This window comes from Propithecus coquereli, unplaced genomic scaffold (assembly GCF_000956105.1).
Source record: "Propithecus coquereli isolate 6110/MARCELLA unplaced genomic scaffold, Pcoq_1.0 Scaffold821, whole genome shotgun sequence".
NCBI lineage: Eukaryota > Metazoa > Chordata > Mammalia > Primates > Indriidae > Propithecus > Propithecus coquereli.
The window spans coordinates 577,478-599,388 of NW_012154408.1; the positions used below are offsets into that span (position 1 = coordinate 577,478).

Sequence of the window (21,911 nt, forward strand, 5' to 3'; positions counted from 1 at the left end):
TTGTCCTGTTGTATAAATGCTTTGAAAAAAATGTCTGTTCAAATCCTTGCTCATTTTAAATTCAGTTGTTTATCTTTTCATTGTTGAGCTGTGAGAGTTCTTAAGCACGTTGGTTTTTAGTGCCTCCCCTGCAGAGGATACACACCACTTCTGCTCACTGTCATCGGCCACAATTACCCACACGACCTACCCCGCCGTGAAGGAGTGCCTGGAGTGTCCGATGGGCATCAGCCACCTCTGCCACATGGCTGTAGAGACAGACCTAAGAGTGGGTGGCCTGGCACTATTTATTTAACTACTTACCCTTCTCCTACAGATTTGAAATGTCACCTTCACAGTGACATTGTGCCTTGTGAATGCAGGTCTACTTACCCTCTGTCCATGCCCCGGCACCACACAGGGGTGGCCAGTGGTGGCCTCTCAGTGTATGTTAAGATCTGGGAGAGATAGTTTCCCTTATTGTTCTTTTATTCCAGAATTTCCTTAGCTTTCATACTTGTTTATGGCTCCACATTAACCTTACAATCAATTTACCTAGTTATGGGGAAGTTCTTGGGTGTTTTCGTTGGCTTCTGCCTTGTCGATAGGCTGGCTCAGGCTGGGATGGTGCCGTGGCGCAGCGGAGCATCCCACCCAAGCGGGATGAGCCATCGTGATGCTGGGCCTGCGGCCCCCGGTCACTTCTCAGGGTTTACCACACAGCTCTGGCTGTCTGCTCCGAGACAGCTGTGCCTGTGTTGTAGACAGGGCCTTCTCTTCTCCAGCTCTTCTGATTGGAAGTGTTTGAATTTGAAAGATAACTGATTTCTGGATGTTAATTTTGGGCATAGCCACTCTCCTAAATTCACCTTTGTCTTCTAATAGTTTTTCTGAGGCCTGCTCGAAGTGACGGCAGCATGTGTCTTCGTGGGGCTCTTGGCCAGGTGAGACCTGCCCTGCCACTGGGGCTAAGGCAGGGCCCCAATGTCCCCCAGCGCTGCCTGGGCCGTGCTCTGGGCATAGCCCCTGGGGGCACGTGGACTGCTGACGCCGTGGTGGAGACAGCAGCAGCTGCGGTTGAGGTCCTAGGGAAGAGGCCGCACTCTGGGCACCTGGACTCAGGAGGTCGTGCTGGGCTTGCTGTGGGAGCACCTCCGAGTTGGGGTCTTCTCTGAGAAATTCCACCCCTGGGCCAATGCCTGCTCCCTGGGCCCACGTCTTTACCAAAACTTCGGTGCTCCCTGTGGAGCTATGGGTCTTGTTGAGAGAGCGCAGCACCTGGCACTTGGGGGTATTCAGTGAGCAGTGGAATTCAGGGTCTCGCTCGGGGAGCCCGGCCCCCAGCACCCACTATCCCTAGACGCTCGGTTGGAGCTGACTCATCTCCAGCCCCAGCGGTATTTGCTGGCGGTGCCTGTGGGACGGCGCCTCCAAGAGGGTGGGGTGCCGGTGGGGGGACATCTGGTTTTAATCAGGGAGACACTGGCGTCTCTGCGCCACCAGCTCCTCCAGGCATGCCTGTCCTTGCTCACCAGGACGCCCCACCCACGGACGCCCACCCAGGTCCCTGGGCCAGCGGAGCCCCTCAGCTGACAACTCGGCATCCTCCATCTGACAGCGTGGGAGGCTCAGGGATTGGGGTCCCCAAAGGGAGCAGGGTCCCTGATGCAGGAAGTAACACTCCACCCCTAACTCCCCAGCCCCCAGCTTTCCTGGACCCCTCCCAGCCTCTGTCTCCCTCCAGCTGGGAGCCTGTGCCTGCCGAGTGCGGAGGTCTGCACCCAGCCTGTGGCTCACTCCGGGTGTCGGCTCCTCCTGCCCACATTCCTTCCTCCAGCACGGGGCTGGGGTGTCAGGGTGGCCCTACCCTTCCCCAGGCCAGCATGGGCCATAGATGAGAGGATGTCTGCATCCCACCTCAGGAGCCGGGGGCAGTGGCCAGTCCTCAGCCACCTCTCAGGGCACCCAGGGCTGAGGGCTGGGCTAGTCCAGCCTCCAGGACTAGACAGGGCTCTGCCCAGGCTTGGGCAGTGCCAGTGACTCCTTCCTCCCGTGGAGCACCTGGCCACGTGTCTTCCCTGCCCACTGGTCACCCCCTGCTGACCAGGGCTGTCACTTAGCCTTGTCCCCCAACAACTTTCCAGGGCAGAGGCCAGCAGCCATGTCACTGGGCTGGTGCATGGCCCAGATGTGAGATGCAGCTGATATGAGGACACCCCTACCGCTGGGCACTGGGCAGACCTGATCCATCCCCACTCACCTGTTCCTCATGCTTGCCTCCCACATTAGCAGTGTGGGGTGCCTGGAGGTGGGGGACGTAGCCATGAACACACAAACCAAAGTGCCCTCCCTGGGCGCCATGGTCTGGTCATGGGGGGCAGAGACCAGTAGATGGGAAGAGCTGTGAAGAGACGGAAGGGGGCTGAGGGCCCAGGGGCAGGGACCCACTGCACCATCAGCAAATGCATCCCTGGGTAGTCTGAGACATGTCCAGTCCCCTGCAGGAGGGCTGGGTGTGCCCAGTGGAGGGCAGCAGGTTCAGTGGGGGGCAGTGACCTGCAGGCCCAGTGAGGCCCTTGGAAGAGAAGGGGCTTCTTCTGGGTTCAGCATGGTGCTGATCACTGTGCAGACACTGGGCACCATGGGGGGTGTGTGACCACCCACTGCACAGATGGGTTGCCTGGGGCAGTCGAAGAGCATGTTCTTCTCCTGCATGGACCCAGACTGGCCTGGGGGCCCTGAGGGCCCTGAGGCAGGCACAGTCTTGGTGCAGCAAGGGCAGGACGAATGACGGACGAACCCCAGGCCATGCAGCTTCAGGGTAAGGGGAGGCCCGGGACAAGTGTGGGGGTGCCAGGGCCTGGTGTCCTCGAGACAGCTGGGCTGCTCTGTGCCAAGGTGCCCAGAACAAACCATCTGGCCACCCAGAGCGGGAATGGTGGTCCCTGGGCCTGGGCCCCAGGAGAGCTCCCAGCCAGTTGGCCCTTCTGCCCTGTTGTTCCTCTGCACCTGCCATGGTGGGCAAGTGACATATTAAAACCCAAGTGCTCACGCATCGAGACCATACCACCCCAGGCGCCCTGTAAGGGATAGAGGCCAGAGAGCTGTGGGTGTGGGGTCTGCAGGGCCCCCGCACCCTCGGGGGCTGGGCTTCACCAGGCACTGCACCCTCCGCCTAACCAGCCAAGGCTGGTGGTGACAGTGTGACCCCCCTGGGGCCTTGGATCACTGGTCACTTCATCCTGTGTATGAAACCCTTGGGCTGCTGTCGGAAAGCTGGGGGCAGGCGGTGGCCGTGCCATCCAGGTGAGTGGTCAGGGAGCAGAGGTGGACTTACGAGGCGTTGCCACTGGCCAGGCCAACCCATCCTGCTCAGGCTGCCAGCGAGGCGGCTGGGGCTCCATGCTGAGGTGAGATGGGGAGAGGCCCGTGGGGCCTGCAGGGGTGGGGGCAGTGCTAGCCAGAGGGGCCAGAGGGCCTCTTCCAGGCGCCGGGCTCGAGGCCCAGTGGCCAGATGGTTTTCTTCACTGCGGGGAGCGCTGGCAGCAGGGGGAGAAGGCCTGGAAGAGACTGTGCAGCTGGCTGGCCTCTCGAGTCTTCTCTGCTGATGTTGTTTTTTGCTGGAAAACCAATTCTGCAAGTCCAGCTGAGCTCCGGCCGAGAGTAGCCGAGGGCAGGGGCAGCAGGTGCTTCCCAGCCTCCTTGGGGCCCACTCTGAGCCCACAGTGAGGGGAGGGGGCCATCCTGGGTAGGCCCAGGAGGACCTGGCTCTCGCCCTGTCCCCTACCCAGAGGGAGGACTGCAGGAGGCCACAGCTCAGGTGTCTGCCCGCCGCCAGGAGAGAGGACATCTCTAGCAGAACAGTGGGCCGAGGGGGGGCCTGCGCCCTGCTGTGCACCCGTCTCAGTCCTAGCTGCCGGCCTCTCCTGAGTCCTTTTTTTGCCTCTTGGTTTGTGCTTTTGCCATCCCGTTGAATGAGCCATCTGGCCTCTGGAGCTGCCTTGTGACACCAGCTCTTGTGTCCCCCACCAAAGGGTGTAGGGGTGGATCTGTGCCCCTCAGCCACGCTTCAAGTCCACACACGCATGCCAACATACGCTTACACGCGCACGCACGCACCGGCCCGCTCTCCCGCGCTCCGTTCCTCAGCCCAGCCACCTCCTTGCCCATCTCCGCGTCAGAACCAGACTGTTGTCACTGTGCTTGCTTTTCAGTATGCCTTAGTTTTATAAGCCCTATGCTGTTCCATGTAAATTTGGGGGTAAAACTGTTGAATTTGTTAAAAATAAACCTCTGGAATTCTTTCTGACTGGGATTATGATGAAATTCTAAGTTAATTTGGAGAAAACGTGTATTGTACAATGTGGACACCCCCACCCACAAACCTGACTGCCTCCAGTCACTCTGACAGCCCTGCTCAGAGCTCAGCACCTGGTCTGTTAGTTCCCAGGCTGCTCTCCACACCTGCTGCTGGGCTGGGTAGTACCAGGTCCTGACCTGTTTCATCCATTCATTTTGGAGTCAGCGTAGCGGGTCACACCCCATGTCTTATGCAAAGCAAATGGAAGACGGGTGTGGGGGAGAGAAGAGAGCAGGGAATGTTCCAGTGCTCTGCAGTCACTGGGTAAAGCAGTTTGCAGCTACCAGCCCAGGTGCTTGTGCAACACAGCCTTGCCAGTCTTCTGATTTGTTCTAGTCGTTTCCTGATTTTGTTGGGTTTTCTGCACAGATGACGATATTCGAACCTCTTATTCCATTCCTGCCTTAGAGGCTTGGCCATGCCCTCCGGTATGTTAGACTCCAGGGAGACAAACGTTGATGCCCATTTCACAGACAAGGAGACTGAGGCTGAAGAGGGGAGCCTCACCTCTGCCTCCTGCTGACCGGGTCCTCAGCACCCTCCAGGGGCCTTGCAGGTGGGGCCACTCCCAGGACAGCCCCGCCTTCAAACAGTGGAGGAGGCGTCAATGGAAGACTCATGTTACGGCTCAGAACACCGTTCTGATGGCTTTCTTTGTCCTTACATCTTGGATTCAGTCATACTTCCGCGTCAGGCTCCCTGGCCGCCTGCCTTTCCTCAGGGGAAAGTAAACGTCTGACTTGGAAACACTGAGACTGAGTGTGAGGCCTTGGGCCTGTGTCCAGAGCACATTCCTGGTGCCCCCGCCCGGCCTTGCGGGAGGGGTGGGGCTAGGGGGGCGCCCAGCTCCAAGGGGAGGGAGGCCAGCTCCCCCCTGCTGTCCTGAGGGCGGACCAGGGCCCGGGACCCTCCCCAGGGCTCAGGCTAGAGGTCAAGGTGGAACTCCTGGTCTTCCCAGGGGCCCTCCACAGCCATCCTTCCAGCCGGAGACCCTGGGAGTCACCTCTCATACCCACACCCGCGCCAGCAAGGCGGGGGCTGAGCTATTAATACAACAGGCACCCAGAGCCCGCCCTTCTCACCCAGCCCGGGCCACCTAGGGGCAGAGACGGGCTGGTTGTGTTTGGTGGGCAGCTGCACCCACCTCCTGGGCGGGGGCAGAGGCCTTGGCCACAGTGAGGTGGGGCTGCCCTCAGGGCTGGCTGCCTAAAACTGGGGCCAGCGGCCACGCCTGACAGAGATGGGGTGGGGCCCAAAGAGAGCGTCCCACCAGAGGCACTGGCCCATCTTCTCCTCTGCTCCAGACCACGGCAGGAGCCGACACGTTAGGGGATGACACAGCATCCAGGGGAGGGTCCTGAGGAGGGGTCTCAGGTCCCCTCAGCACCAGCACGTCACCTGGATCTGCCCAGCAGAAGTCTGAGCCATCTGGAAACACTCCTCTTGGGTGTCTGTATGGTAATTTTTTCACTTAGGGACTTGGTATCAAAGTTCATGTAATCTCATAAAATTTTATCTTGTCATTGTTTTTCTAGTTGTATAAGATATGCATAAATCTAAATTTTAGCCTTTATTCTTTGTAATATCTGTATTTAACGCTCCAGGTTTTCTTCTAAGTTTCAAGTCAAAAGTTTAGTTGTGGGGCCGTCTTGAGGACCCGCGTAACCCAGGGAACACTCAGGGCTCTGCCTGCCCACAGCAAGTGCCCCGCACACCACAGCTGCACTGGCTGCCCCGCCTGTCTGTCAGGCACCACGCACTCCCGCGGAGCTCGGCCTGGCCCTGCCCTGTGGGTAACACCCTGTCTCAGGTCATGGCTCTGCAGGGCCCTGGCCCTGGCTCTGCTATCAGCATGACCCGAATTTGCCAATTCAGGAAGTGTCATGAGTTCTTGGGAGGATAAATAAAAATAGAACCACAAGTGGGCACGGGCTACAGGGAAGATCCCCTATTCGGAATGGAGAGACCCCAGGGGGTGGTGGCTGGGCAGACATTGGCTTCTCCAAGACAGAAGCTGGAAGATGACAGGCTGACGTGGGCGCCGTGGGAGGAAACGACTCCTGATCTGGAATTCTGTGCCCAGCCAACACTCACTCAGGTGCACGGGCAAAACTAAGGCATTTTTACCAGAAGCAAATAGGTATTTGTAGGCTGTGTGACCCTGGAAGAACCATGTGTAAAGACCACTAAAGAGCCAGCCTTGGAAGCACAAAGCTGCCCCAAAAAGCAGAATGAAGGCAGAAGAGGAAACTTCGTGAAGCCACTGGAGAACCCGAGGCATGACCCCCGCGGGCACTGCAGTGGTGGCTTGGGGGCGGCCCAGGCAACTCTTACTGGCGCTGGCCAGCCTCTGGGGGCGGGCGAGGCCCCACCCTGCCCTAGGCAGCACACCGTCCAAGGAGAGAGATGAGCAAGTGCAGCCACATGTGGAGGCCACACGGGTGATGCTTGGGCTGCACTTGGAAGAGTCAGAGTCAGACTCTGCGCTGGGAGGCCAGTGGGCTGAGGACGACGCAAGGAGAGCTTGGGGGCACGTTGAGTGCCGTGGGGCTCCAGGGAGGGCTCTGAACAGGGGGACGAGACCCCTGATGTGTCTCTCAGCAGTGGCCCTGAGGGAGGTGCAGGGGACTCTGCCAATGGGCACTGACTGGGCTTCCAAAGGAAGCTCCTGAAAACCAGGAGGCTGGGATTCTAAAGAGGACATGAGGACACAAACGGGATGACCTTGAGCTCAGGTGAGGAATGACCCCTTTTGGCTTTTCTGCAAATTTCTGTAGGTCGTCTAACCAGTGGTCTTGGCAGCTTCCCATGTCCGTCTGCAGAGGACTTGACATCTATATGTCCTCCTCCTCTGGCCTGTGCCTTCCCAGGTCGCAGGCCTGCCTGAGGGAGGTGTGCCAAAAAGGGAGGGGTGGGACATTTTGTGGGACAGGACAATGGCCAGTCAGGCCTTTATCCAAGCAGAAAACAGCACTCACAACCGTATGGCCTGGGCCGGCGCACTCTTCCCTCCCTCACACGCAGCGGGCAGGGGGACAGGCCCGGCACACACAGGGACCCCCCGGTCCGCCTCTGCCCTTCTCCTTGGTCTCCCGGGCTGCCTGCTTCCCAGAGTCTGAGTTCAGGCCCCGCAGGACTAAGAGCCACCAGTGTCCTCATGAGACAAAGTCACTACAACAAATGCTAGGCACGTCGGCTCTTTCTGGGATTTTTATTTCTTTAAAATAATTCATACAAATGGTTACAGTCACAAACATGATTTTAACCAAAATATTGCTAGCCTAACACATCAGCAGGACGGCACCGGTGCAGGTGGGGACGCTGCCGTCCCTCCGCATCCCCCAGGACAGACGTCGACGGGCAGCGAGCACACTTGTGTGTCACCCACACGCTCCTCTCTCTGAGCTGCCTTGTGATGCCATCTCCATTTGGAACAAGGGGGTTCATGCCAAAATTAGGAAAGACAGCTTTTGTTTTTCTAAATTATTCTAAAAATAAGACAAGCAGGTAGAAAAAACAATGCACTGTGTGGCATAAAAAGAAACACGAGAAGGATTCATTGTCCTGAGAAGTTTGCCAACTGCCTCATTCCGGGGCACGTTCCAACATATAAAAAGAAAAAATAATCTCAAATCCACTTGCTGAATGCTCCCTCAGGTTTTCTTTTTGTTGACAGCTAAGCAAACAAATCCTTTGTAATGTTCTAAAAACTGTACACAGACAAGAACATTCATGATAGAATTAACTACTAACTTCTTTTGCTTAACGAGGAACGCAAAGGACACAGGACAGTGAGCCAGCCCACGGGACGGGACAACTACAGTGGACACGGGGGAGGGCCAGCGCCACCCCTGCCTCCCACACAGCCCGGACCAGTCTCTGGAGTGCTGCAGCCACCACGAAGGCGCCGCCTCTGCCTGCTCCAGTCCGAGAGTTGCAGGGCCCTCTGCCCAAGCGCTGGGCCTGGTGATCTCTCTTCTGGGCTACAACTGGTCACTCGCGTGGTCTCTATCCGCCTCGGGCTTGACAGTTTGGCCAGGAGAAGGGGCATGGGGTGGGTGGGCCACAGGGGGCAGGCCGTGGGACAGGGACATGGCGCTAGGGACAATGCCTTCCACAGCGGCCGGGATGCCAGTGGGGGCCACACCCACCACGCCCGGGGGGTACCTGCTGGGAGAGGGGGTCTGTATGTGATGCCCGCTTGCCACTCACCCGAGGCGTGACACCCAGGGAGGCCAGAGTGGCAGGTGGCTGCTCCCGCAGAGAACTGGCAGTGGGCAGTGAGACTCACCAGCACAGACGCTGCCCACCCGCGTGAGCCACTCCCTGGTGTAGGGAGCTGTGAGGCCTCACCCAGGGCCCCGGCCAGTGGTGGCCTCTGCCTGGTGGTCCTGCATTCACCAGGCCCTGACGGCCGCCCCAGCCCAGGTTCCTTCCCAGAGCCCCTGGTCCTGATGGGCCTTCAGTTAAGAGGCCTGCACCATTCCACCCTGATCCTTCATGCCCAGCAGGGCCCAGGTGGGTCCTGGCCTGAGAGTCCCACCATAGGGCCAGAGTACCCCTCGGCCAAGGGCCATGACAGAGGCTTCCCCATGCCCCTTCCACTCACCTGTAGGCGGCCCCATTGAGCTCAGGGTGCACGACGGCTGGGTCCATGCTGGCCCAGTGGGTGGCAGCCGTCAGGTGGTCCTTGTTGACGCAGTTTTTCAGGCTGTCTGGGATCCGGCCTGGGAGATGCAGCAGAAAGGTTAAGACAGCTGCCGCTTTGAGGGGACCCAGGACACGCGCTGCTCCACAGGCACTGGGGCTGCAAGGGCCCCTCGGCTGCGCATTCCCCGTCCCAGTTGCCAGGCTCACTCCCTCAGGCACAGCAAGGTCCTGTCTGTCAAGGCGCCATCACCCTCACAGCCTAGGAACCCCACGGAGCACAGCTTGCTGAGGGCCTGTCTGCTAAGCCTGGGAATTCCAGGCCGCAGCGTGCAGGGCTCGGCCCAGTAGGTCTTCATGTGCAAGACACAACGCACGGCTCCAACCCGGCTCTCACTCCGAGAGGGCCATATCCCCTGCGCCGGCATAAACGGACTTGGTGGAACACGAGGCGCCCCCTCAGATGCCTGGCAAATGGGTGCCTCCAAAAGAGCCTCAGAGAGCACCAAGTGGTGGCAGGAAGGACGCCCACAGCCCACCTGGCCACCCGGCACCCACCTGTGATGGCTCTCCGGATCTCCCGGGCTGCCTCCTCGCGCATCTCAATGGATGCCTGCTCGCTGTACCATGCGGCATGAGGGGTGCAGATGAGGTTGGGCGCGTCCTTCAGGGGGCCCTGGCTAAAGCTAAGGACAGCGCACATGGTGAGAGAGGCCCGAGCGCTCTGGCCGGGGTGGGCCCTGGGACACCACAGACCCATCAGCCCAGGCAGGCCGAGAGCAGCAGCAGGACCACCACGCCCGCCAGGCGCTCTGGGCAGCAGCGGGGGCTCGGGGATCCCATGGAGGGGTCTCCTCCGGCAGAAGTGTCTGCAGCCCCCAGGAGCTGCGGACTCCCAGACACCCCTACACACACACACACACACACACACACACACACACACACACTTTGCCTCCTCAGGGGCTGAACACAAACCCAGGCCTGTCTGCGGCCCCCAGGAAGGGCTTTGCAGCTGAGGGGCCTCCGGAAGTACCCGTGGCACTGATCTGAACCGTCCTGGCCCACAGCACTGCCCGCCCACCGAGCTTCAGCCTGGCTGAGGCCCCAGGAGGAAGGTCAGCCCAGAGTGGCCGCAGGCTGGATGCGAAGCCCAGCGCGGCTGTACCTGAGCCCTTGGCAGCCTGAGGCCGGGGCAGGTTTCCCACGTGGAAACCACTCGTGGACGCGGGGGCCTCAAGCGCTCCCAGCCCCTCGCAGCGCTGTGGCCGAGGCAGGCCTGGCACCTGGAGGCTCTGCTTTTCCCCAATGCAGTGGCAGAGAGAGGCCTAAGCCCAGGAACTGCCATGCCCAGGAGAGGCCCCATCGCCAGGTCGCAGCCTAGCAGGACTGTGGGCACAGCCCGCCTTGGGGGACCACTCAGGCCAGGAAGAGCGGAGGCACCTGAAGGGCTCCGACTCGTGGACATCCAGGGCCGCGCCGCGGATCCGCCCTTCTTTCAGGGCCTGGGCCAGCGCCTTCTCGTCCACCAGGCCGCCTCTGGCTGTGTTCACCAGGAAGGCCCCTTGTCTCATCTGGGAAGACACAACAACAACGCAGAGTAGTTAACACAGGGGCCTCCTCACCTACTCCAGGGGCGCCTCTGCAAGCAGGCACCACCTCCCACCCGCCAGGCAGGGTGCCGCGCAGAGAGCGGGCAGCCATGGGAGCGAGAGGGAGCGGCCTTGGCTCTAGGACTGGAGGCTGGGCAGGCCACGCAGGCCCAGCCCGTCCTGGAGAGCCACGGCCTGCAGTAGATGCTCCAACTTGCGGCTCAACTTCCTGCTGCCCCAGCACTGCCTCATGGCCCGCTAGGTGGGAGCTCAGGACCTCACAGTACGCCCCAAACTCCCTGGGATGACAGACAAGAGCCCCAAGGGTGTGGTCTTCAACATGCCAACCTTGCCAGGGAGCCTTTGTTCTGAGGGGCTGCAGAGGAACCCTCTTTATTCCAACACAGGCTCATTTTTTATTTATTTTTACAAAAGGCCCTTAGAGTTGGTTCCCCCCACTTTGTAGTAAGGGGTTTCCTGTGACCCCCATTTCATCCCAAGCAAGTTCACCCAGCCATGTGGTTGGACGCTAGCCTCCTGGGTCAGAATGGCTTTTCCTCGTGAGTTCCTGCCTATTGCAGCCTCGCACCCAGTTCTTGTGGACGGCACAACTCTGAAGAGCACCCAAATGCCACGCCCTGTCCCCTAAGAGCCTCCAAACCCCCTAGCTCTATGAGGGGGAGGCGGCCCTACAGAGGAAGGGCGGCGGGTGCATGGCCTCATCCTCCGTGTAGCTGTGGGGGTCGGGGGCAGGCAGGTGGCCCCACCATGTGTATGCAGACACACACGTGCACACACAGGTACGCACACGTACCTGCATACATACACACCACAACATGCATGCACATGACCCCTGGACAGGCATGGAGAGACCCAGCAACCGGAGCGGAAACACGAGGGCCGAGATCTCGTGCTTCAAGCGCACTGTGCTGAGGCCAAGGCTAACTTTTTGGAGCAACATTTCTGGCTATGGATTTAAACCTTAACCTGGTGACACAGCACTGAAGGGCACATCAGCTAACCCCACACCCTCAGGCCACTGCATCCGTCCCCATTTTCGAGGACAAGGGAACTTTAGGGGGATTTCACATTTAAAGGTAAGTGAGTGGTTCTGCCCTTGCCATAGCCAGAAGAGCATCTGGGGAGCCCCGAGCAGAACTCAGAACACAGAAAAAGGCGTCTGCAGACAGAGCTCCCAGAGCATGGCTGGAGGACCCCGAGGTGCTGCTTAGGGAAGGCAGGACCTCGCCCCCAGGTGCAGCTGGGGTTGGGAGGGACCTGCTGTCCCCTTGGCCACCTCGCCACAGAGGGCAGGGCACCAGCAGGGGCCTGTCTGTCACCCACCACCTGGCCCAGTGCTGGCCAGAGCAGGATGGCCCTGGGCGACTAGTCCTCTGTCCTCACCTACGGCCCCCATGGAGGGAGCCACGCACAGTCCCAGCCATGCGCACCTGCTTCACGGTGAAGTCGTTGATGAGGTGGTGGTTGTGCTCGTTTAGGCCGCAGTGCAGGGTCACGCAGTCACTGTGGAAGAGTAGGTCCTGCAGAGTGCTCACGCGCTGCAGCCCTAGGGCGCGCTCAACACCGTCCGACAGGTACGGGTCATAGAAGAGGACGTTGAAGCCGAAGGCCTTGGCCCGCAGCGCAACCGCCTGCCCCACACGACCTGGCGGGGTCGAGACACAGCATGAAACCCATGTCCCCAGCCAGGACGTCTGAGGGGGCTCCTGTGCCTCAGTGTGCCTGTCCCCCAAGGAGCGACCCCAGACCCTGCGGCTGTGGCCAAGTGCTGCAGTGTACACACACATGCCGCCTGAGGCATATGCTCCCCGATGCTGGGCCATCTGCCAAGTGGGACCATGCCATGGCGGGGAAGGGGAGACAAGAGGCCCTTGGCCCTGGCTCACACCACCCCCTGCAGCCTGTCCGCGGCGTGCGACATGAGCAGCCAGTGGTGCCCACACAGCCTGCACTGCACGTGCCCTGCGCACCGAGGCCACAGGGCTCACTCCTCCAGGTCCCTCCTCTGGCCTACTTCCAAGTCCCCGCATCACATCTTTGGCATCTCAATCCTGGCAGGAAGGGAACCTCTGGACCAGGGAGTGCCCTGTGGGGTTCACATCCCATTAGATGGGGAGGCAGAGAAAGCCCATCACAGGTGGATGTGCCTGTCCCCCTCAGGTCCCGGCCACGGCCCCATTGGTGCCCAGCCCCGTCTGCCCTGCTGTCCAAGGCACTGTGGAGCTAGGCTCCTTCCCAGGGAAGGGCTGTGAGGTGCACACACCCACTGCACATTGGCTGTGCCTGGTCCAACTTGAGGAGGCCAGACACAGCTGAGAAGGACACAGGACATCGTAGACTAAGAACGTCATCTGTCCTGCATCACATGAGAAGAGAACTGCTCTGGAAGGAATGGAGCATGGGAGGAGGCCAGGTGGGTGGCCAGGGCAGGCCTCCTAGAGCAGGCAGAGTCTGTGGGAGACATGAAGGTGACAGGAAGGGAGCAGCAGGAACAGCCAGTGCAAATGCCCCAGGGCAGCAGCCTGAGTACTGAAGAGACCAGGCAGCCAGGCAATGAGATGGAGGGCTGGGGAGGCAGCACACAGCTCAAGGCCAAAAGTACCCTTCCAGCCACTCCCTGGGGAACAGGCTTAGGGACAGGGCTAGGACACCAGTCAGAAGAGCCAAGGACTTGGTCCAAACTAAATTCTAGAAAGGGATGAGCCTGTTCTATTCCTGAGGACAAAACTGGGTGTGGGAACAGACCAGTCACAGGTGGGAGCACCCTGCAGGAGCGTGAACTCCAGAGAAGCTCCCCAGGCACAGGGACAGCCCTGCTGCCCGCCAACCTCCCCCAACGGTTTCTCCTGAGCATGCAGGGGGAGCTGAGGGCTGAGTAGGAAAGGAAGGAGCAGGGAAAGACACAAAGAGACAGAGAGACAAAAAAGAGATCTCCCACAGTGTAGAAAGCTGAGGGCTGGGCAGAAAGCTGGAAGAGACCCTGCTGTCTCATGACGCTTAAACGGAAAGCCCAGATGTCATCTGGAGTTGCCGGTGAGTGTAAGCTACCTAGAGCTACAGGCCAGCACCAGCCTAGCTGAACTCAGCTCACCCAAGCTGCTTGACAAAGGAGAGAAGTGACCATTCTTAAAAGATCACATCTGAAATGAAGCATTCACTGGATGGACCTAACAGCAGGAAAAGGATGAGTGAGCTCAAAGACAGGAGCTCAAAGCCAGTAGACATTATCCAAACTAAAGCAGAGACAAAAGAATTGGAAAAAAAAAAATGTTTAAAGAAGAAAAATAAACAGACTGTCAGAGATTTATAAGATAATAATAATAAATAGTCTAAAATATGTATAAATGGAGTCCCAGAAGGAAAGGAAAGAAAGAAAATGGGAAAGAAGAAATAAGTGAGAAGTTAATAGCTGAGAATTTTCAAAATTGATGAAAGCCATCAACCCACAGATCCCAAGAACTCAGAAAATTCCAAGCAGTAAATACAAAGAAAAGCATACCCAGGAATGTCACAGTCAACCAGCTAAAAACCAAACATGTAGAAATGATTTTAAAAACAGCCATAGAAAACAGATACAGCCCATTCAGAGTAAAAATGGTAACAATGATGGCTGACTTCTGAGAAACAATGGAAGCCAGAGGACAATGGAATGACATCTGTAAAATGCTCAAAGACAAAGTCCACCTAGAATTCTATACCAAGAGGGAATATCCTTCAAAAATAAAGGTAAAATACATTTTTAGACAAACAAAAATTGAGAGAGTTTGTCACTAGTAAGCCTCATTTCTAAAGATACTTTAGGCCACAGGTCAATGGTACCAGATGGGAGCCAGGATTTGGAAGGGATAAAGATGACAAGAAATGGTAAACATGTAGGTAAATACTAAAAAAAAAAAAAAAAATCACTGACAAACTTCCATAAAAGACTACTATACATGGCAGCAGGAAACAGGCACTTCCAGCACAAAGAACAAGAGGGAGTAAAAGGAACCACCACACTGTTTTAAGGTTCTTCCATTCTTCATGAATATGTATTAATATTGACAACTCGAGGAAGACTGTAATAAAAATGTGCATCATAATCTTTAAAGTAAAAACAAAAAATAGCACTGAACAGTACAGATTGAAAAGCGATGAAGGACATACAACGGAATAATTTCTTAAAAATTTGATTAACGTAAAAGGCAGCTGGAAAGAAGAAACAAGGGAAAAGAGGATAGGACAAATAGAAAATACAGAGCAAGATGGCAGACTGAAATCCAAATGTATCAGTAATTACATTAAAAATAAAACAAACACTGTTAATTAAAAGGCAAAGATCGTCAGATGTAATAAAAACGACCCAGCTATATGCTGTTAATAAAAGACACAGTTGAAAGTAAAAGGATGAAGAAAGATATGCCACACAAACACTAATGAAAAGAAAGCTAGGGTGGCAATATTAACAACAGACAATTAGGCCACAAAAAGACCAATGACAAATATCACACTTAATGGAGAAATATCAGAAACTTTTTCTCCAAGGCCAGGAATAAGACAATAATGCCACACTAACTGCTTCTATTCAACATTGTACTGGCAACCACAGCTAATGACAACAGGCAAAAATAAAGAAATAAAAGGCGTACAGATCAGAAAGGAAAAAGTAAACTTGTGTTTATCTGCAGATGACAAAACAATGTATGCAGAAAATCCAAGTGAATCAACAAACTAGAATTTAGTAAGACTGCGGGATATGAGGTCAGTTTACAAAAATCAAAAGTATTTTTAAATACTAATAACCAACCCCTGGAAAACAAAATTACAACATATCATTTATAATAGCATTAAAAATACCAAATAAATAACAATATATTTAGTGAACTATGTTAAAACCTTTTACACACTGGTAATTACCAAACATTGGTAAGAAAACTTAAAATAAATGGAGAGATGTCATGTTTGTGTGCTGGAAGACTCAGTATTGTTAAGAGGTCAGCATTCCCCAAACTGATGTACGGACTCAACAATATGTAAACTGACAAGCTGATTCTAAACTGGAAATGGAAACGCACAGGACTGCAACAGCCAACACGATCTTGAAGAACAAAGTGAAAGGACATAAACGACCAGATTTCAAGACTTACTACGGTTAAGACGGGTGGAGTTGGTGAGAATGGAGACAAACAGATCAGTGGAACAGAAGAGCCCAAAGACACCCTTTTCCTATGTGGCCAACTGATTTTCAACAAAGGCGCCACGTGCCAAGGCAACGCGACAGGGAGGATGACCTCTCCAACACACAGTGCTGGAGCACCTTGTTTCTAGTAGAAAAGAGTGAACCTTGACTCCAACCTCACGCCATGCACAAACTGTAATTCCAGATGGGCCCTAGACCTGTATGTAAAAGCTACAGCTATGAAGCTTCTAGAAGAAAACACAGAGTATCTTCATGACCCTGGGGTAGGCAGAGATTCCTTAGGACACAAAAGCCATTAACCTAGAAAAAAATGAGTGATAACCTGGGCTTCACCAAAACTGAAAACTTGTTCTCATCACAGAAAGAAAGTGAAAAGTCAAGCCACAGACTGGGAGAAAACATCTGCAGCGCACATACACCTGACAAGCACTTGATCCAGGCTATACGAGAAATTCACACAAACCAACACTAAAAAGACACCCGAACACAAGAAAAACACCTGAAGGGTACACTTCACTTCACAACAAAGGAGCTCCAAATGCCCAAGAAGTGTATGAAAAGGTGTTTCACTTCCCTTAGTTATCAGGAAACTACAAATTATTAGGTTAAGCATGAAATGTCCGATTTCCTTAAGTACTAAGTTTGACAGCTGATATCTCTGACATTTCACTTTGACACTTCTTGTTTTATTTTTATTGTGAAGGTACATCCTCAGTCTTTCAAACGCACGTTTTCGCTTGTGATTATCTTTCCAATTTTTTTAGAGCTATTTTTACGAAACCATGGCTAAGTCAAAAATTGATGTTATTTTCAAATATGAGTTCCATCGTGGAATGGGTGCAGCTCAGACAGCTCAGTATCAATCAAGTGTTTGGGAAGGATGTGGCTAATGAACGCACAGTACGTCGATGGTTTGATAAGCTCCATTCTGGTGATTTTAATCTTGAAAATGAGCCACGTGGGTGACCTGAGACCAAGGTGGATAATGATGAGCTAAAAGCTATAGTGGAAGTGAATCCATCTCAACCTACATGTGAATTAGCAGCAAGGTTTGTCGTTACTATTCCAACAATATTGGACCATTGGAAACAAATGGGCAAGGTAAAGAAGCTGGATAGATGGGGGTTCTGCATGAATGAAATGAGCATCAGAAGAGAAATCATCTCGAAGCTTGTCTTTCTTTAAGGTCACGACATAAGGGCGAATCATTTCTACACCCTATTGTTATATGTGATGAAAAATGGATTCTTCTTGACAATCGCAAGCACAATGGTTGGGTAAAGATGAAGTGCCAAAACACAATCCAAAACCGAATATTCATCAAAAAAAGCTAATGGTATCTGGTCCAGTGCTGGTATTATCTACTACAGCTTCATGAAACCCGGTCAATCGATTACAGCAGATGTCTACTGCAACCAGTTGGATGAAATGATGAGAATCCTTGCAGTTAAGCAGCTGAGATTGGTCAATAGAGACAGGCCAATCCTCTTGCAAGACAATGCTCAACCACATGGCACACACAACACTGCTCAAGCTACAGCAGCTGGACTTGGAAACTCTCTGTCATCCACCGTGTTCACCAGATCTTGCACCAACTGACTACCCCTTCCAGGCTTTGGACCACTTCTTGCAAGAAAAAATATTAATTCTCAACAAGCTCTGGAAAAAGCCTTTCATGATTTCATCACCATTCACTCTCTTCACTACTCGCATAAATAAGCTACCGTTAGGATGGCAAAACTGTGTCGATAGTTTAGGTGCATATTTTGATTAATTGTACTGCTTCTTATTTAAGATACAATAAACTTCTGATTCGAAATTAGATATTTCATATTTAATGACCTAAATAAAAATGAGATATCACTAAATATCTGCTGGAATGGCTAAGATTGTGAAGACCGACAATACTAAGTGTTGACAAGGACATGGAACTACAGGAACACTCCCATGTTGACGACGAGAGTGCAAAGCCACACAACTGTCTGAAGAATGGCTTAGCAATTTCTTGCAAGTTAAACAAAGCTCTACTCTGTGACTCAGCAATTCCAATGCTCTTGGGTATAAATCCAAGAGAAATGAGTATTATGTGCACAAAGCCTTGTACAAACGTGCTCGCAGCAGCTTTATTTGTAATAGCCAAAAACTTAAAACAAAAAGTCCATCCACAAAAGGCTGGATAAATGAACTGTGGTATATTCACACAATGAAATCCCATTCATCAATAAGACTGAAGACAGACATGAAAAGTTACACACTCTACAATTTCATTTCAGCAGAACTGATGAAACTGCCCTATGGCGCTGGAAACCAGGATTCCAGCTATCGCAGGCCACAGACAGCGCTTTGAACAGAGAAGGGTAGAAGGGCACTGTCTCGTGTAGCAGGAATGTGCCGTGTCAATCCTAGTGGTAGTTCCTTGTGCGTAAACATGTAAGATGTTTTCCAGTGTGCACTTAAGATAGTGCGTTTTGCAGAAAGAAGGGAAGGAGGGAGGGAGAAAAATCGTGGGCACTAGTAAACCCACACAGAACAGAGGAAACAGCTGGTTCACTGGACCGTGCATGGGTAACACCAACACAGCAAGCCACGCAAAGTATTCACTACTTACACTCATAGGCAATCACCACGTAATGACAACTGTGAAATCAATCATGCGTATTCCATACTAAGAACAACCTGAACACAGTATGTGCAAAGGGAAGGAGCAGGAGAGCTGGGGGGCCCCTCGGAGGGGGCATGAGGGGCTAGCGCCCAGGGAGGGTGGCCACGCCCAGGGCTCTCCTAGGGAGGGTGTGGACGGGGGCTTCAGAGACAGGCTGAGAGGGCTGGAGGCGTCCCCACAGGTGCTCTGCAGTCAGAAGTACCTGGCAGGTGGTCAAGGCAGGGGCCATCCCTGCATCCTTGGACGGTGGGACCTGCTCTTTTTGGCACCCCAGACACCAGGAGGGAGCTCTGACCTGGCTACAATGGGGCCACCATAAGGTCACGGCAGAGTGAGAGGATCACGCCAAGGGCCAGGAGCTGAGGAGCAGCCTAGAGAGGAGACCAGGAGCAGCAGCACCCCGCAGGCAGGTGGCACACGAGGACCCCCACCTCACTGCACCCCCATGGGCTGGCTCTGATTTGACAGGAAGTTAACGAGAGTAGAGGCTGGAAACACCCCTGGGCACCCTGAAACCCCCACAGCAGAAAGGCTGGGCCAGCCTGCAGGTGGCCGGGCCCCCAGGCCTCTCCAGCCAACAGCCCATGGCAAGCCCAAGGACGTGGGCGGCCCCCACCCTGTCCTCCCACAAACCACACATGCCAGGGGCTGGTGGCCATAACCCTGAGGCAGGAGCCATCCAGTCCTCAGACTGGTGGAGGTTTGGGGGATGGGCACACCCAGGGCTCTGGCCAGCCCCTGGGTCCGTGTGGTGACACCAGCAGGACGGTAAAAGGCACATCCAGTGAGAGACAACCCGGGTCCCACGCACGCCCTCCACTGATGTAGGCATCCTCGGCACCAAGAAGACCTGACACCCTCCCGTTCCCGGAATGCTGGCGGGCAGGGCAGGCGGGAGGTCAGTGGGTGGCTGCCTGGACACGCACGGGGTCAGGGAAATGCGGAGGGGCCGGCCAGGGCAAGTCCCAGGCACAGCAAGTTGCTGTGGGCCCTCACGGGGCGCTTCTGGCACAGCTCTCGGGGAGCAGTGTTCTGGGAGGCAGATGGCACCTGGTGGTCTCAGGTAGTGCCCAGTGGTCTTTGGAAAAGGGGCCCATGCCCACTTCGTGAACCCTTAATCATCTCCCACTGGCCCCCCCAAGATGCTCTTCCTGAGCCCCTCCCTGGGGACCCTTCTCGGGCCCCTTCCGGCTCCATTCTCCCTTGACACATCTGTTCCAGGGACGCACACACAGCTTGCTTATCTACTCTCGGCCTGGGTCCTGGCCCATGTGGGGGACTGCAAGTGTGGACCCAGCACGGTGCCCGGCCCGGGACAGGAGCCTGCACGGCAAGCGAGTGGGTGAATGAGTGACCAAGTGAAAAAGGAGGAGGAGGAAATGAACCAACCCCCACCCGGGGACAGGGCTCAGGGGGCAGCGGGGCGGCTGCCAGGAAAAGCCCAGCAGGGGACGATGGGAGGAGGCCCCAAGGCCACCAGGGTGAGCTCGGGCAGGACCGTACACATTTGGTGTCTGTGCCTGAGAGTGACATCCACGTCTGCAGTCCACGTGACTCACGTTGGTTGAGACATCTGTGCATGGTGTCCATTTGTGACATCCATGTGTGCCCGTGTGTGACGTTCATGCATTGAGCTATCTGTGTGTGATGTATGTGTGTGTAAGGAGTACACCTGGTATCCCCCGGCCCGTACCCCACTGTCCATCCTCAGTCCTGTTCTGGGGGCTTGGGGACGACTCCTGCAGCCACAACCCACCCGGGCCTCATCTTCTCCTGAGCACGAGCTGAGGGGCGGCAACAGTGGGCGCCGGGCTGAGCCACATGTGCTGAGCCGGGGCTGGCTTACGCACCTAGTCCAATGATGCCCAAGGTCTCCCCACGGATCCTGGCAGCTCCGGAAGCCACTTCACGGATCTGCTCGACACTCTGGACCCGCGTGCCTTCCCGCAGCGCCTGGTGCAGCCAGGTGGTCCTCCGGTACAGGTTCAGGATGTGGCACATGGTCGAGTCGGCCGTCTCCTCCACAGATGCTGCCGGCACGTTGCAGACGGCAATGCCTGTGGGCACAGGACACGCATGGTGGTCACCACACACTGGGGCCCCAACCTCCAGGGTGAGCACCCAGGGCTGCCTGTGCTGGAGCTGGTCTTTGGTGTGATCCTCCACCAGTGACAAGCCAAAAGACAAGCCACCCCGGAGGCCACGAAACAAACATGTGTCACTCAGACTTGATGGCAAAGCAGAGTGACTGACCCAGCCCTGTATGCATCAGGGTTGGGCCCATGTCCACTCCTAGTATATGTCACAGCACACACACATGGTGACCACTCAGTGTGCAGATGAGGCTCGGGGACAGGCAGGGAGGCTGCCCTGACCACCCCCACAAACACAGCTTTGGGAGCTGGGGACATGCAGGTGGCCAAGCAGAAGCTGACATGCCCCCCAATTCCTCCCACCTGGACCTCCTGGTGCCCCACCCTCCTGAAGAGCCACTGTCTGCCTCCCCAGGATGCCCCAGGCCAGGTGGGGCCACCGCCGTGCCCCGAGCAGAAGCTCCGGGCACCTGGGAAGGTGAAGCTGTCTTGCTCCTGCTCCATCTGAGCCACAGTGCTGCCTCTCCCGACAGTTGGGCCCAGCGTGTCCTTGTGGACCCCTCCCTGTCCCAGGGCCAACCCTTCCCCTTTCAACCCCATCTCTCTCCTGAGCCCTGGCACCTCTCTGCCCTCATCCTCACTTGCCCTGCCCCAGGACCCCCCCTCTGGTGATGAGGTGCCAGGAGGCCAGGATGGGCCGTGTTGTCCTGTGAACCGCCCCATGGGCCAGGGTGGGGCCTGCCGAGGGGGTGGCACATATGGGGCTGCAGAGGATCCAGGACAGGATCCCGCACGGCACTCCAGGAACAACTCACTGTGCCGTAACACAGAAACGAGGGGGTCTGAAAGAGGACCCAGCCATGCAGCCCAAGGAATCTGGGATCAAAACTGCCACCTAGGGTGGACCCAGTCCCAAGACTTCAGACCCCTGCTGGCTAAGCCTTGAAGGGACGAGGCACCAGGCTGTCCTGGCTCAGGACAGGGCCCTGGCCTGTGGAGCCACATGGACACAGAGGTGGCACATAGTGGGAGACCCCTACGCAGAAAGCACCAGGTGTGCCGCCCAACACCGCGGCCCTCCCTGGGATGCTGCCTGCAGATCACGGCGGGGACAGGGCCAGCACGAGGTTTCAGCGGTGCCAGCCAGCAGCGGCAGGCAGCTGGTGCAGGCACGAAAGAACCCCCAGAACGAAGGTGTGACTTCCCACACCACCTGCGCTTCCCACAGAAACGAGATGGTCTGACCTTGCAACACCTTAAGCTGCATCCTCGCAAAAGAGAGCAGAGCCAAACACTAGAGACGCGTGTGCCAACCATGGGCCCTCGAAGAGCACAGCCCCACCCCAGCAGCCTGTTACCAGCTAAAAGGAGCAGAAAGGAG

General features: G+C 55.6%; 1 protein-coding gene across 5 annotated transcripts in view; it reads right to left on the bottom strand.

Annotated features, from left to right (window-relative positions):
• Positions 1-7,533: 7,533 nt before the first annotated feature.
• The window catches only part of CTBP1 (C-terminal binding protein 1), a 33,412-nt gene continuing 19,034 nt past the window's right edge, over positions 7,534-21,911 (bottom strand). For 3 of the 5 annotated variants that reach the window (XM_012663670.1, XM_012663675.1, XM_012663674.1), the window contains 6 exons: positions 20,288-20,494; positions 12,027-12,241; positions 10,427-10,557; positions 9,545-9,672; positions 8,949-9,066; positions 7,534-8,509 (listed from right to left, as the gene is read on the bottom strand). In XM_012663670.1, the coding sequence (XP_012519124.1) occupies positions 8,323-8,509; positions 8,949-9,066; positions 9,545-9,672; positions 10,427-10,557; positions 12,027-12,241; positions 20,288-20,494 (986 nt within the window). In that variant the 3' untranslated portion in view covers positions 7,534-8,322. The remainder of the gene's footprint in view (positions 8,510-8,948; positions 9,067-9,544; positions 9,673-10,426; positions 10,558-12,026; positions 12,242-20,287; positions 20,495-21,911) is intronic. The other 2 variants (XM_012663671.1, XM_012663672.1) reach the window with 1 other exon arrangement.